This window comes from Sander vitreus, chromosome 16 (assembly GCF_031162955.1).
Source record: "Sander vitreus isolate 19-12246 chromosome 16, sanVit1, whole genome shotgun sequence".
NCBI classification, from domain to species: domain Eukaryota; kingdom Metazoa; phylum Chordata; class Actinopteri; order Perciformes; family Percidae; genus Sander; species Sander vitreus.
This window is the reverse complement of record NC_135870.1, coordinates 5828734-5843492: the sequence shown is the minus strand read 5'-3', so window position 1 is coordinate 5843492 and position 14759 is coordinate 5828734. Positions and strand designations below refer to the sequence as shown.

The 14759-nt window shown below is 39.8% G+C and overlaps 1 protein-coding gene across 2 annotated transcripts in view; it reads left to right on the top strand.

The window, feature by feature from the left end:
* ap3b1a (adaptor related protein complex 3 subunit beta 1a) overlaps positions 1–14759 on the top strand; it is a 64252-nt gene that overhangs the window by 4290 nt on the left and 45203 nt on the right. The window contains exons 1-7 of one of the 2 annotated variants that reach the window (XM_078270822.1): positions 1356–2018; positions 3373–3448; positions 3600–3674; positions 6757–6852; positions 7123–7283; positions 8688–8754; positions 13613–13795. In XM_078270822.1, the coding sequence (XP_078126948.1) occupies positions 1855–2018; positions 3373–3448; positions 3600–3674; positions 6757–6852; positions 7123–7283; positions 8688–8754; positions 13613–13795 (822 nt within the window). In that variant the 5' untranslated portion in view covers positions 1356–1854. Of the gene's footprint in view, positions 1–1355; positions 2019–3372; positions 3449–3599; positions 3675–6756; positions 6853–7122; positions 7284–8687; positions 8755–13612; positions 13796–14759 lie in introns of those variants that run through there. The other variant, XM_078270823.1, reaches the window with a different exon arrangement.

Below are 14759 nucleotides of genomic sequence, written 5' to 3'. Positions count from 1 at the left end.
AACTAGTTGATCCAATGTGTTATTTTCACTCAGGCACATGTTTGTTCAACTACCTAAACTTCCTCTTCCCTCTGGCACTTTGACTGTATTGTTTTTGTTGGCAATGATCTGTAGAGTAGTGCCAGTGACACAATTAAGCCAGTGCTTTGAAAGATGGATTCAGCATTTTATTTAAATATGCTAAAGATGGAATTTTTGTTTTAGTAAAGTCCAAAAGATGAGATGGTGATGAGCCGAAAGTAACTGCTGGCTAATATAGCTGACATCTACGTGGATGGTTGATGGAAGTTAATGACTAGTACTCGTATAGGTTAATGGATGAAAAGATGGGCTGAGAACAGCGAACGGAGAGCTGCAGGAGTGACGTTTTTTCAAATTCAGTTTTTTTTGGTGCCTTTTCCAGAAAAATGCCTACCCCGTCTTTAATGGAAAAATGTGCGTGCATAAACAAAATAAAGGTTCTTGTAAAGAATCTTTCAAGCCAAAAATTGTGTTGAAATACAAGAGCTGAAATAATGATCATTACATCACATTTGTTTTGTCTTCACATATAACATCACGGCACTACATGAGATGGATACACATGTGGTACATTTGTAATAAATATTGATTAGGTAACTGCCATGGGTAAAGGATATTATTATAAATCTCATCATTGATGGAAAAGAGCTCATTACCAGCCCAAAGTGATGCAGACATTTGGCTTTTTGGAGACTAGAAAGATTGAGAGTGATTTAGTTCTATGGCTAACTTGGAGAATTTTTTCACTTTGTTTTTGCATATTTCTGATTTAGTATATTAAACTTTAGAAAAGAAAAACCTGCACACCATACAAAAAAGGAATACTTATTAAAGATGTCACTAGATGTTTTCCTGCCCTGAGCTGTGCTCTTTTGGTTCTCTCTCTCTACTCTCATGGGGTAATTTTCAGCTTCTGTCACTTTATTAGACGCGTCAAAAAAAATCATTTGTGTGATTCAGTTATTAGCTTGTAAAAGTGACTAGAATAGTCGTTGGTTATATTAGCAACTTCTTCCCAAAGAAAGGGTAGGAAGCAAATTCAGTTCAAACATTCACATCCTAAAGGGTATTTCCTGACATTCAACTTGGTACGGTTATCTTTGATGTAGGCCTGTCCTGTTGGCAGTGTACAGTATGTGCTCTCAGCGGCGTCAAGCTAAAGTGGATTACGGTGCAGTGAAGGTGATGAAAAGTAGCACAGTGTTTACCCACCAGTGTAGATAAGGCCCTCCTTTTTCCCCTAGAGGGAAGTGACTACAGGCACAAAGAGACAGAGTCGCATGCAAAGTCAGGAGGCAGGTGAGATAGCCTAGTTTCCTGAGGAAAATGTACATGTATAAGAGAGAGTAAGAAATGACAAGCGACCACAGCTGACCAGCAGGTAGTGTCAGAAGGAACGTGGACTACAGGAGACTGTGGACTACAAGGAGAGAGGTCCTACCCGAGTGAGCAGGCACTACCCTTAAGCATGAGTATGACTTGCCATAAGCGGAGCTGACGAGGCATCTTGTGACTTTTTTTGCCCAAGAGAAGAGGAAGGGAGTAGTGAATGACAGGCACAAAGCCAGTGAAGCCTGTGCTTTTTCCACTCTCCACAGCTTTGACAGTTATGAACAAGAACGAGTTGAGAAGACAACTGTAAATAAAGCCAAGAGAACAGGGCACACAGCCTGAAGGAAAGTAATTACCACAGCTCAGTTTCACTCTTGAGTTACTTAAAATACAGTCAGCTGGGTTTGTGGACTTTGTTCCTTAGACCGCTAACACACACACACAGAGAACAAGCACTGGTTGTTGAAGTGTTTTTTTGGACTGCTGTGGAGGAAAGCCGGTATGGATGTTGGTTTCTCATCTTTGCGCTCTGAGGCAGTGGGAGCCATGAGGACGGCGCTGGTGTCTGCGGAGAACTTACAGCTCACTCTGAAGACTGAGCTCAGTCAGGAAGAACAGGCCCTGACACATACCAAGAGTAGCCCCAAGGAGACACACAAAGCCGGGTACTGTAGCAAGATCACCCACAGCACTCTGATGGAGACATACAGTAAACTGTGTTTTTTTTACTTCTTTGATGCAAGTCTTAGTTCAGGTTATTTCCTCACTAACATTGGTCAGCCGGATACTTGTTTGATTGTCTCCTCAGTGACTATTGTTTAAAAAATAGATACATTTGGAACTTCAAACAACAAAACTTTAAAATCATGTTTCTTAATGTTCCTTCTAAACGATTGCTATAGTTGCAAATCATTTTACCTGAGTTAAGATTACTGTATTTAAAAAAAGTATAATACAATCCTGTAAATACTATAAATTTAAAATTTAAAATGATGGCTCATGTTGTGTAGACTTTTAAGTTGCACATGTGTCCCTGCAAGGTTAATAGATTTTGTATTGAATCACAACATAATATTGGACTTTTGGACAATTCAGTCACTTAGACCAGTGATGAAATAAGACTGTACTTAAGCACAGCGGTGTTTTGAGCAAAGTGCTAATGTCAGCATGCTAACATGCTCACAATGACAATAATGTCAACATGCTGATGTTTTGCAGATATAATGTTTACCATTGTCACCATGTTAATTTAGCATGTTAGCTTGTTAACACACTTGCACTTAACACAAAGTACAGCTCAAGCTGATGGGAATGTCATTAGTTTTGCAGATATTTAGTCGTAAACCAAAGTTTGTTGACCTGATTATGGCGCTAGATTAAAAGTCAGGAGAGCACCAAAGTAAATAGGATTCATCCTCTGAAGACCACGAATGTCTGTACATAACTTCACGGCAATTCGGCCAATAGTTGTTGAGATATTTCAGTCTGGAACAAAGTGGCGAAAATATGCTTGTCAATAGATTCCCTAGAAAGGTGCCCCTCTGCATCTATCCCACATTTTGTTTTCCATCTTGACTTTACCCCTCTGTGTTTAGCCCCAGCGTGGAACAAACAACCCGTGTAGTTGTACAATGACGATGCCTGTCAGCCAAGGAATGAGCCATTGTCATATCACGTTAGTGCAGGAATCTTCGCAGAAATTGGTGTGATGCTGCTGTTGCATTGGTAAAGATGACATTCTTGCTGTTTGTTTGGGTGCATTGTCAGTGTACTGTTTGGCTCCTATAGGCCAAATAATGTACAGAAGTGTTTGGTCTATAGGAGCCAATTTGACCCTTGCATGTTTACTCTGTAATCTGGGAAGTTGACACAGATGTTGTATACATGGAGCTTTCACGCTACCTTTGGTCAAGCTTTAACTCTTGAAACTGATTAGTTAAGTCGTCTCAGCAATGCTTTCCATGCCGGCTAACAGTGTTGACCATTATAAGTATAAGTTACACTATTTTCTGTCCTCAGGAATGAAGACCTTAAAGAGATGTTGGAGAGCAACAAGGATTCGCTCAAACTGGAAGCCATGAAAAGGGTTGTTGGGGTGAGTGCATCATGGGAATTCACATACATTCTTCTTAAATTACAAACAGCATTGTTGCGTGTGTGTGTCTTCTCTCAGTCAGCTGTTGAGTTTAATATCAGTGATAAGACGGGTGTATAAGACTGTTTGTTTTTGTTTTTTTGTTTCCCAGCTGATTGCCAAAGGGAAAAATGCATCTGAGCTGTTTCCTGCTGTCGTGAAGAACGTTGCGAGTAAGAACATCGAGGTATGACAGTATTAAGAAATATATTACAGAAAAAACACCTTCATTACGGTTGTCATTTTTCCTACAGTTGGCTGTTAATGATTCATTTAATTCCCGTGTGACACAGCATGCGGATCCTCTGCATGATATTAGAGAGTGAACTTCCTCATAAAGAACAATGGGCTCATGTGGATTGGCTTTGTTTGAAAGCTTTCCCTTAATTTAGTTTTTATTTAATAAAGTTTTTGTACAACGTTAAACAGACAATCTTAAACTTAAAAGAAAAAATAATCACATAAGAGTAATGACATTAAATAAAAAGTCAATAAATAAAGATAAACACGAGGTAAGCCTTTGTTACGCCAAGTTATAACCAATCGCATGTTCCACTGTCTGCACCCGTAATATAAACAAAGTAGTAGTAGCTGTAGTGTACGTGTATTCAATTGCGTACATTCGCAAACTTGCAGCATTCCACGAGTTTTACTCAAAGTAGTGGCTGAATTATCAAGCATCATACATCCATCGTCATCCACTTATCCGGGTTTATGTCGTGGGGGCAACAGCTCCAGCAGGGGAGCCCAAACTGAATTAAATAATCAGAATTAATATATTACAAAAAGGGTAAGAGAAAAATAGGCGCTCATTATAAAACAAAACAAAAATGAATAAATATATTTGAGTATTGGTGGAAATCTGATACAGTCTACCTATCTGTTATTTTTTTATGTTAATTTTTAATTGGGTGAGTACAGAGGGGTAGACTAAATATGTCAGGTCATTCTGTGTCCTCATGCAGTTATCAGACCCTGCGTGCAAAAGACATTTGTACTTATACAGTATACATAATACGATTGTCTGTTCATATAGATTAAAGCTGTCATTGGCTGCCCAAGAAGAGCTCTTCCTTGCTCCTCCAGTCCCTAAAACCCCCCTTCCCTTGTCGCTGGACATTTTCTATTTTCTACCCCCCTCCTTTTCCCTTGTCCTGGATGGCACATGGGTCAAAAAGGCAAATATAATAAAAAACAAAACCCAATTAGAATGTTACATTCAAGAAAAAGTACTGTTACTTTAAATGTTACTCTGGGAAATGTAAAAGGACTTGGATAAAGGTAAATCACAACATAATATTGGAGTCAAGAGTATTTAATCACTTAAACCAGTGATGAAATAAGACTAAGTATCTGTAACAGTAACTCCAGTTGTGATAATGCCCGCTCCACAGATCCACCCAACTGTGACTGGATGAAATGTTTCTTTTAAACATTTTTTTTTTTTTTTTTTTAAACTTATTTACTCTTATCAATCAGTAGCAGAACAACTATCTTTATTACTGCAAATCATAAACTGGTGCAGCATAAAGATACTGTGGGTCTGTGTGAATACTCCACTAAATCATGGCAGACTTGTGCACACAGACTATTCAGTGAGTGACCAAACACTAAGCAACAGCTCAAGAGGGGTTCCCATGCCCAGAGTCTGTGAATATTGATTAGCAGCAGCAGAATAATCAGGTAGCGTGAGGGGCAGCCTGTGAGCGGGGGGCCTTAAGCCCGCCGCTGTGTGCGAGGCACGCAGTCGAAGCAACTCATGGCAGGGTAGGGGAGCAGGTGGGCGGATGTAATTGGCAGAAGAGAGCCCACAGTCACGTCTCCTCTCTCCTACCTCGTATACACCAGCTGCTAAGGTAGTGTGAGTTTCTCCATTTCTCTCTCTCTCTCTCTCTCTCTCTCTCTCTCTCTCTGTGTCTCTGTCTTTTGGTTTCTTCCACACTTCAGCTGCTAAGGTAGTGTGAGTTTCTCCATTTCTCTCTCTCTCTCTCTCTCTCTCTCTCTCTCTCTCTGTGTCTCTGTCTTTTGGTTTCTTCCACACTTCACTCACCTACAGTATATCTCACGAAAAATGGCCTCTTCTCGTGTTCCCACCCTCATCCCTTCTCACCTTATCCCTGTGAGCTGCCATTGATCCCCGCTAATTAAAAAACGGCACAAGAGCATGCAGGTTATTGACAGTGTTGCAGGATTTAATATCAGTGCACTTTATTTTCATTAATCATTGCTGCACTTCATTTTAACACCACATATCATACACAAATGCATGTCATGGCATGCTAGTGTATGTTTTTAGGTGCATATTCAAGTGACAAAGGAATTATATATAAAATCTCATTTTATGCAGAGCAAATTGTCTTAGCCTCCGGTCTTAGCGGTTCAAAATGAAATCCGTCGTGCGCTTTGTGGTCAGGGAAACCAGATCCTTGAGGGCAGATGGGTTGTGTCTCCTTTTATAGTGAGTAATGCCATTAATTCCAGCAGTAATGACCAGAACGATGATTGAGAACTGTAGTGCCTGCTGCAGGTCAATACTCACTGCATTAGAAAGCATGGTGCTGATTACTAACTAAACTCTTCGCGATTGTACCTGGAATGTAACCTTACCCCTGACCTTGACCTAAAATCAGTTCTTAAATGAAATTATAAATGGTTCCTGAAGTAAATCGTAAGTTTTCAACACCACTTTGATTCCAGTTCCATTATTCATGAAGCTGTTAGTTTTGCTTTTTTTTCTGATTAGCTGATGTGGATCAGCAAACGATCAACCTTTGGCCTTCAGTTAAACTTGTCAGAAAGCTACACAAATATTATCTCAGGCTTTCCTGTGAGAAAGAAAATGTGTTGAAGCCAAAACAGAAGACGCTGGGGGTCAAATAATTCAATCGTAAGTTTTGAAAGAGAGCAAAAATACATAACCTCGCTCTCTGCCTGAAACAACACTGGAGCGAGTCTGCAGCTAGTGATACCGAGACAGGAAAACCTTCTATACCAACTTTTTTTCCCCACTCCTTGAAACAATGAACTTGAATTTCCCGCAGAAAAATTTAGCTGAGAGAAGACTCGCCCTGTTGTTTCATACATTATTGTTTATTTAGTTCCTTTTATAGCTGCAGTCTTAGATGTGGAAACATGCAGCGTGTCCTCTCACGTAACTCTTATGTTTTGGAACACAGCTGGTTTCCTGGACTGCTTTCCCAATGTGCTGCATTCATTTCCACTTACAGCTGCTTCAATTGATTGCTGTTTGTTTTAATTGTCCTTTGCAGCTTAAGAAGCTTGTATATGTGTACCTGGTGAGGTATGCAGAAGAGCAGCAGGACCTGGCTTTGCTATCCATCAGCACCTTCCAGCGGGCCCTCAAGGTAACATCTCTACTCCTTGTCTCTGTCTTTCTCTCTTCATTATTACTAACATGGTAAAAAGCTGTCTTTTCGTCCCTTTTCTTCTCATTGCTAAGATGCTGACTGTGGTCTTTTTGTAGTCTTGTTGTGGTTCATAATCTACACAAAGCTGCATATCATATCCAACCTCAATGTTCTGTTAAATTCTTTAGATACAGTAAAACTAATAAGTAGAAAACATTCTTTTACACACTGACACAAGTGGGTTTTATTCCTGTATATCGGTGGCAGGACCCAAACCAGTTTATCCGGGGCAGCGCACTGAGGGTTTTGTCTAGTATCCGCGTCCCCATAATTGTCCCCATCATGATGCTGGCCATCAAGGAGGCTGCCGCTGACCTGTCCCCATATGTCAGGAAGACATCGGCCCATGCTATCCAGAAGCTCTACAGGTACGGTTCTGTGACTCTGCTGTTGTTTAGGCAAAAACCTGGGCTGCAACATGAGCTGCAGATATCACTGGGTAAAGCCAGTAGCTAGTAGCTGCACTCGTTAGCTTGACTGGCTCTCCTTACCACCTCATTCCTGAACAGTTAATACAATACATGTTGGGTAATATTGATATAAGGGGTTTTGCCCTGCAGTTATCTTGCTCTTATCAGCTGAGTCTTTTTAAGACTGGCATGGATCAAAGAATGAATGAGGTTGTAAAATATGAGCAAAGTAGTAAAACTGAACTTGAATAGATGAGTTGCATAATTGATTTAATGGCTAAAATCAGTTCTTTACAAAACTAGGACTGAACTCTCACCTATTACTCTAGCCTTGGGCTTCCTTTGTGTTGGCATTTTAAACTCCGGTGGATTTCTGAGGACTATGGTTAACTGCTCCTCAGATCTCTGCAGGGTAAACCCAGACAGCTAGCTAGACTATCTGTCCAATCTGAGTTTTCTGTTGCACGACTAAAACAACTTTTAAACGTACACATGTTCCACCAAAACAAGTTCCTTCCGAGCCTATTTTGCCGCAGCTTTTCTCCCGAGATGATTGTGATTGGTTTAAAGAAATGCCAATAAACCAGAGCACGTTTTCCTCCCATCCCCGAATGCTGTGTGGACTAGCCAGACCTTCCTTCGGCGAGCTTTGGAGGAGGGTCTGGCCAAGTGAGACTAGGCTGCAACTAGCAATTATTTTCATTATCAATTCATTGTTTTATCTGTAACATGAGAGAAAATGGTTAAAGGTGCCTGCAATAATTTTCCAAAGCCCAGGACGATGTAATCAGATTTGGTTTCATTGAACCGACAGTCCAAAACCCCAAAATATTCAATTCACAATCGAATATGATAAAATAAAATCACATTTAAGAAGCTTTAACCAGCGAATGTTTTGACATTTTTATGTAATTTAAAAAAGGACTCAAACGATTAATCGATTATCAAAATAGTTGCAGATAATTAGTATGCCGCTCGACTTATCGATTAATTGATGTTGCAGCTCTAGTCCATTGCATGAACACATTGTACAGATGCGAAAATGAGCAGTCATGCAACAATACACCTGTAAGTTATGACGCAACATGATGATGAGTCCCAAATGTCCGAAATATGTATTTATTGCTCTCTATAGACTAAACTACTGAGTGTTATTTAGGGGCAGTGACTAGGACTGGTCTGTCACAGTCTAGATCAGAAAATACAACATGCTCTTTGACAGTTGTTGTGACACACAGGCACCTCCGTATTCTGAGCACACAGAGGGGGACATAATTTAATTTGCAAGTCCATCAAGTTTTCATGTTATGTGAATAATTGCCATTCCTTAGTTGAAAATGTGTCTCTCTCTATTGTCTTCAGCATGGATCCAGACCAGAAAGAGCAGCTGATCGAAGTGATAGAGAAACTATTGAAAGACAAAAGCACAGTAAGTACAGACTGAGCAGTGAGTGCTATACACTTTTAATTTCCCTAATGTTGGAGAACGCAGACCACTGGAGGGCGCCCCAGTCTAGCGATTCTCCTCTTATCTCTCCATCCCACAGCTCATTCGGCAATGCCATGGTTTGTTAACATCCACTTAAACCCACACATCTTCAGATGCTCCTTGTTAAGTGTCCATTTGGAAGGAATTTTCGCACTGATGCTAGTGTCAGCTTAATTTTCTCAAAGGCCAACTTCTTCTTTCCCCCCACCCCAGAATGGACCGTAAATGAGTTGGCTTCTCAGATTCTGTGTTTAGGCCAGTCACAGACGCAACGCAGGCATCCCATTAGAAGTCAGCAGGCAGCACATTCATTTGAGGGGGTCACAGTGAATCCTAAGGGTGTTTAAATGCCAATTTCAAATATCTAGACGTTGGCTACAGAATGCACTGTTTTTTGTAATTATGTATTCATAGCGTATACCTATCATTATACAAACAAAACAAAGCAGCTTAGGCCAAGGGGGGATAGAAAGCCCTGTACCAGATGCATAGCATATTTAGCCCCAGACGCTAACGAAGACAGATGACTTCTCCCCCGTTGGAGCCCACATTGTGAGGCTGGGGACAGAGAGAGAGGGCACTGTCATCACACAGAGGCAAGAGCACTATCAGTCGGTGATGAATGGTGAAAAACCCAAACATAGTGAATATTTAATAGCTATCAAGCAATGCATTTTTATGATGCTAGACTGATACCATGTAGCATTTAAAAGTCCCACAATGATGGTCAGCGTCGGTAATGTCAGAGCCATTTTCTTTATTGCTTGGAATAATTCTATGTAAGGATGCCATGGAGTTGAATCAGTGCTGTCATGTAGCTTAACGTAAAGGGGAACATCACAGATTTTACACATAAAGGTCAGTTTACTAGTCACAAGAAGTTCCGCACTGCCTGGGAAAGCATGTCTTCTGTAGCTCTGCAGGAGTTTTGTCAAGACTGAGAGAGTAACCCCTGATGATGCCATGAGGGTTATTCTCAGCTTGGGTTTGGAGACTACACATTTTTAACACGAAGCCATGTGGAGTGTCAAGTTTGCAAGACGTGCACATTTACCAAGCAGGTATGAAAATATGCTATAGGTTACACATCATTTGCACATTCCTTTGTCAATATCTTGGTACATTCCTGCACAAAACTGCTCAGCTCATTCATTTTAAAACAAATATATACATATTGTTTTTCATATTTTATTGTACATTTTCTTGACACTTGCAGTACTTGCTTTTTATATTTAATTTTCTCTTACTATGTTCATCATTATGCACCAAAACACCAAGGCAAGTACCTTGTTTGTGAAAGCCTACTTGGCAATAAACCCGATTCTGATGGGAAATGTATAATATTCACATTTGAGAAGTTGTCAGTGAGTTTTTGCCATTTTTGTGAATTAATAATAATAATTCATTTTCTCTCTGAATAATCCCTCCAGCTCTTCTCCAGTTCTTTTGAATTGACATTGGGAGTAGTAGTGACTTTTAATTGTCTATTAAGTGTATTATAATTTTCTATAGTGCTTGTTCTATTAAGGTTATAGACATCTTTAGGTTTGTAACACCGTTTTACCATATTGCCTGTTAATGAATCAATTTAACTGCAAATAAGTGAATTCATTAAGGTAAAGGCTATGTAGCTGATGCCATTATGCTGCCTGTAGAAGAAGGAAACATTTGGTTATTGTTCCAGTCTGTGTCATCCTGACATTTACCTTTACAGATGTGCCTATTTGGTTAAATGACTGTGACACACGGGGGGCCTGCTTATAGGCAGGATGGTTTAAAGAGAAAATGGGAAGGCCCGATGACAGAGACAACATAGGGGTTTGTGCAGCTGTTTTACCGTGATGGATCTATTATCCAGCCATTACAAGATAAATGATCGATCCCTCCCACCACCCCACCCCCTGCACCTTCTGCAAAATTGAAATGAGAACAGAAAGGAGGGGCGGTGGGGGGGAGTGGGTGTTCTATGATCAGGGGCTAGGTGAGATGCCCATTAATTTAAGAGAAAAAGGAGGGAGGAGGAAGAGAGCAGGAGAGGAGCGAGCGAAGGGAGGATAGGCCGACCCCACACCGGGCCATCAATCAAAAAGGCGCACGTTGTCTCTAGCTTGATGACCCAGCACTCTCTGCCTCTCTGGCACCCTAATTAGAATTCATAGCAAAATAGATGCAAGGAAACGGTTTGGGCCCTTCATAATTTTATAGGAAATTTATTGTTATTAGAAGAACCATTTGCTTAGTGTGATTTTTCCATTACCGGCTTGTCACGCAGGGTAGATAATATGGTCGAGGAGGGGGAGGAGGTGTATGAACTCCATAGATTGGGGTGTCAGTTTTGTTGATGGTGCATGTAGTTTACCTTGGAGCTGTGTCTAATGGGGGAAGTTGGTAGAGAATGCACAAAGCCTTGCAGCAGGATCCACATGCTCAGAAACAAAGCTGCCTGTAATAGCCTTAGAGACAGGAGAGGCCTTGGGAGAATACCAGGGGAGTAAAAACGCACACCAATATATGCTGAATATATAGATATTCTAATTGACTGCTTTGAGTAGGTTTATCTATACTAGAATATGTTGGCAGAGATATTAACTGAAAAGCCCAGCTGTGCTTCAAGCTGTTGTGAAGCTATTTTAACATAGATATGTACAAGTCTTGTTTATCCGTCAATGTGAACAGTTTTCATTGGAACTATTTTCTTTTAGTCCTATTTATCTCCTTTGTATTGGGTTGGGGTCAGAAATCTCAGAGACAGATGTCTTTAAAACCTGGGTAAATGCAAACAAAACCACCTAAATTACTAGGTACCAATGGACCTTTTTCACAGCATTTTGACTCGTCATTACAGGAAAAGTCCAGGTATAACTAATGCTATTTCATTAATGGTGGCTCTGCCAACACTTTACTGGAATGTACCTATCTTTAAGGTCAAAATGTCTGCTGTGGAAAAAAAGTCTATAGGGTGAGAGTTGCTGCTTTTTGTGTGTAATTTGGCTGAATTTAAGCATTTTTACTCAAAGCAATTGAAAACAATATTGAATATGGCTCTCTAACACAAATTAGGTAAACTTACTCAGTAGTGTGATCATATATGAATTTAAATTGAAGAAAATGACACACACACACACTATGCTTTTAAACTTGCTTGTAAACCAAATATTACAAAAAGCAATTTTTGTGCTCGAGTTGGTTTCTCTCAGACTAATCCACATATTTACAGAAACTGTATACAGTTTATTTTCCAAAGATAGATTGCACTAGTTCTTCCCTAAAACATTATTTATCCTGCTGTAGATAAATCAAAAAGATAAAGAAGACTGATAGATTGGCTTCAGAATAGTGTGATATTTGTATCATGGCATATGTCATCACAGAAATGCTACTGATGTCTGCAGAGACATGCCAGCGCACATGATTGCAAATCTCAAATTCAGGCGATACTTACAAATATATAAATGTTTTTTTTTTTTATTATAAATAGCTGTCGAGATGTCTTGGCTGTCAATATACACTCAGATGCCAGTTTATTAGGTACACACACAGTAACTAAAACGTATGCCGTTCAACACAACAACAAATCGTCCATTCATGAAGCTTATAATAGTTCAGTTTTTGTTGGAACTTTTTAGAGAGGTGTTTGGAGGCTGCAGTTTGTGCTGCTGTTGAACTGTGTTGCATTATGCAGAGAGGTGTTTCTGTTATTTAGCCTGCCCTCGTTGATATAAATGGGTTGGACATAATATTAGAAACACCTCAGTATGATGCAACATAATTTAGCAGCCTCCAAAATGTTCATACAGTTGAATCAACACCTCTCTAAAACTCTGTTTACTGTTACGTATGATAACATGCATTTTCATGCGAGACTGTTGCTAGCTTTATCATGTAATTACCCTCGCTTGATCTACCTGCAAGTGTCTTTCCTTGAATGTAACTAGAGTTTCTGTTGGTCACTCAATAAATCTAACCTCATACCTCAGTGTGATACCATGAAATGTAGTTGTTTGATCTTCCAGTGATCCATTCATCAGTATTAGTGTTGAATGTCAGAAAAGGTAATCGTCACTCAAATTTAAGGTCCAGATTTCTCCGAGAATCTACAGAAAGCAGCCGTGCACACACACACACACACACACACACACACACACACACACACACACACACACACACACATACATATATACACATACGCGCACACAATCAATGCAGGCTCATGACAATGCTGATGGGTAAATGTACTGGGTTCCCACAGGGCCACCAGGGGCCAGAAGGCTTTAATTGGGAAGACTAGATTCTGCTCTGTTTCTCTCCTTCTTCACCCTCGCCTGTCCATGATAATGCTATTTGCATATTAATATGCTGCCATGTCACTCACTCAGTCAGTAAGTAATATGAGTAACACATTGATGGATTTCTTTCACAGTGTTGTGCAAAATAAGTGAGTTAAAACTTTAAGATCAAACCTTTTCCTTCTAATCATCAACTAACTACTTAGAGGCTAAACTGTGTGTATTGTAATCAAAGTGGTAAATTGGCATTGTGTTTTTTTGACCAGGGTCATATCTGTTAACCAGTCTTTAATTTCTCTTGAGTCTGTCTTACTTTATTACAGCTTTTTAAAAAAAGAAAAAAGTATTTGTTCAATTTGTCTAACAAAACAGCCACGTATCCTTACAACTTCCATTAACTCGAATGTTAATATTGGGCAGAAAAAAAGAATAAAAAAACATCAGCATTTCCCTCATGACTTGGCTTCTCTCTCTTCCATTCTTCTTCTACTTCCCGTTATTCTTTTCTGTAGCTGGTGGCCGGCAGTGTGGTGATGGCTTTTGAGGAAGTGTGCCCAGATCGCATTGACCTGATCCATAAGAACTACAGAAAGCTGTGTAACCTGTTGGTGGATGTGGAGGAGTGGGGCCAGGTGGTCATCATCTCCATGCTGACGCGCTATGCCAGGACGCAGTTCACCAGTCCCTGGAAGGAGGTGAGGCACTGAGGACTGAAACCAATGGGGATCCACATCGGAAAGTGGCAATTCATCATATACTTACTTATGTTTCACGTTGTAAGCGTCTTTGGTAGTAAGAAGGCTGTCATCTGACATGGTAGCAATCCCTGGTCATTCTAACTACTCGTTCAGTTGCAAGACACATCATGTTCTGTGCTCACGTGCACCAGAGGAAAAGACCTACCCAACACATTCAACGTGAAAGCCTTTCACAGTAAAACACTTGTCTTCTGGGAATTCGAAATTTGCTCTCTCTGTATGAATCATGTTTTATGAGTCCAACTGTCTGATCTTAAAGGACAAGTCTGGCGATACTTTATGATTTAACAAATTCCCATGGAAAAAACAAAAAAAACAACGATGAATATTTCCATTAACAAGTATTGTGTGTGGATCAAAGCCAGATATATCTTCTTCTCCTTCTGTGCCATAGAGCTCTATTGTTGCCTCAAATACTCATAAATATTAATTGATATTCCATAATCCATTTCTATTAATCCACCGCTGAAAATAGTCCCCAAGAAATGTATCTACTGTGACAAGCTGTTTCTGAGCCTTTAAAGAAAATTAAACTATACTGTATGTTCCTGACCCATTTTTTTTTTTTTTTTTAAGTTTACATCTTCAGCAGGAAGCATGGGGTCTGGGGCTGAAAGTCACAAACAAACTGGGGAAGATGAAACGTATTTAGAGTCTGACCAACACATTGTTGGTTTTGGTCGTTTCATGGGATTTGTTGACAGAAAGAAAGATATATTGAATAACACCAGCCTTATCCTTTTTAAAAGTATAATTCTACAAATGTGCAAAATGAGAGAGAAAACATTTCTATTTACAATTTAGGGACTGGATTGTAACATTTGAATAAAACTCCTGTATTACTTTTATACATTTCACAGTATTGGAAATTAATTAAATTGGAAAAATGGGAAATGTGTAA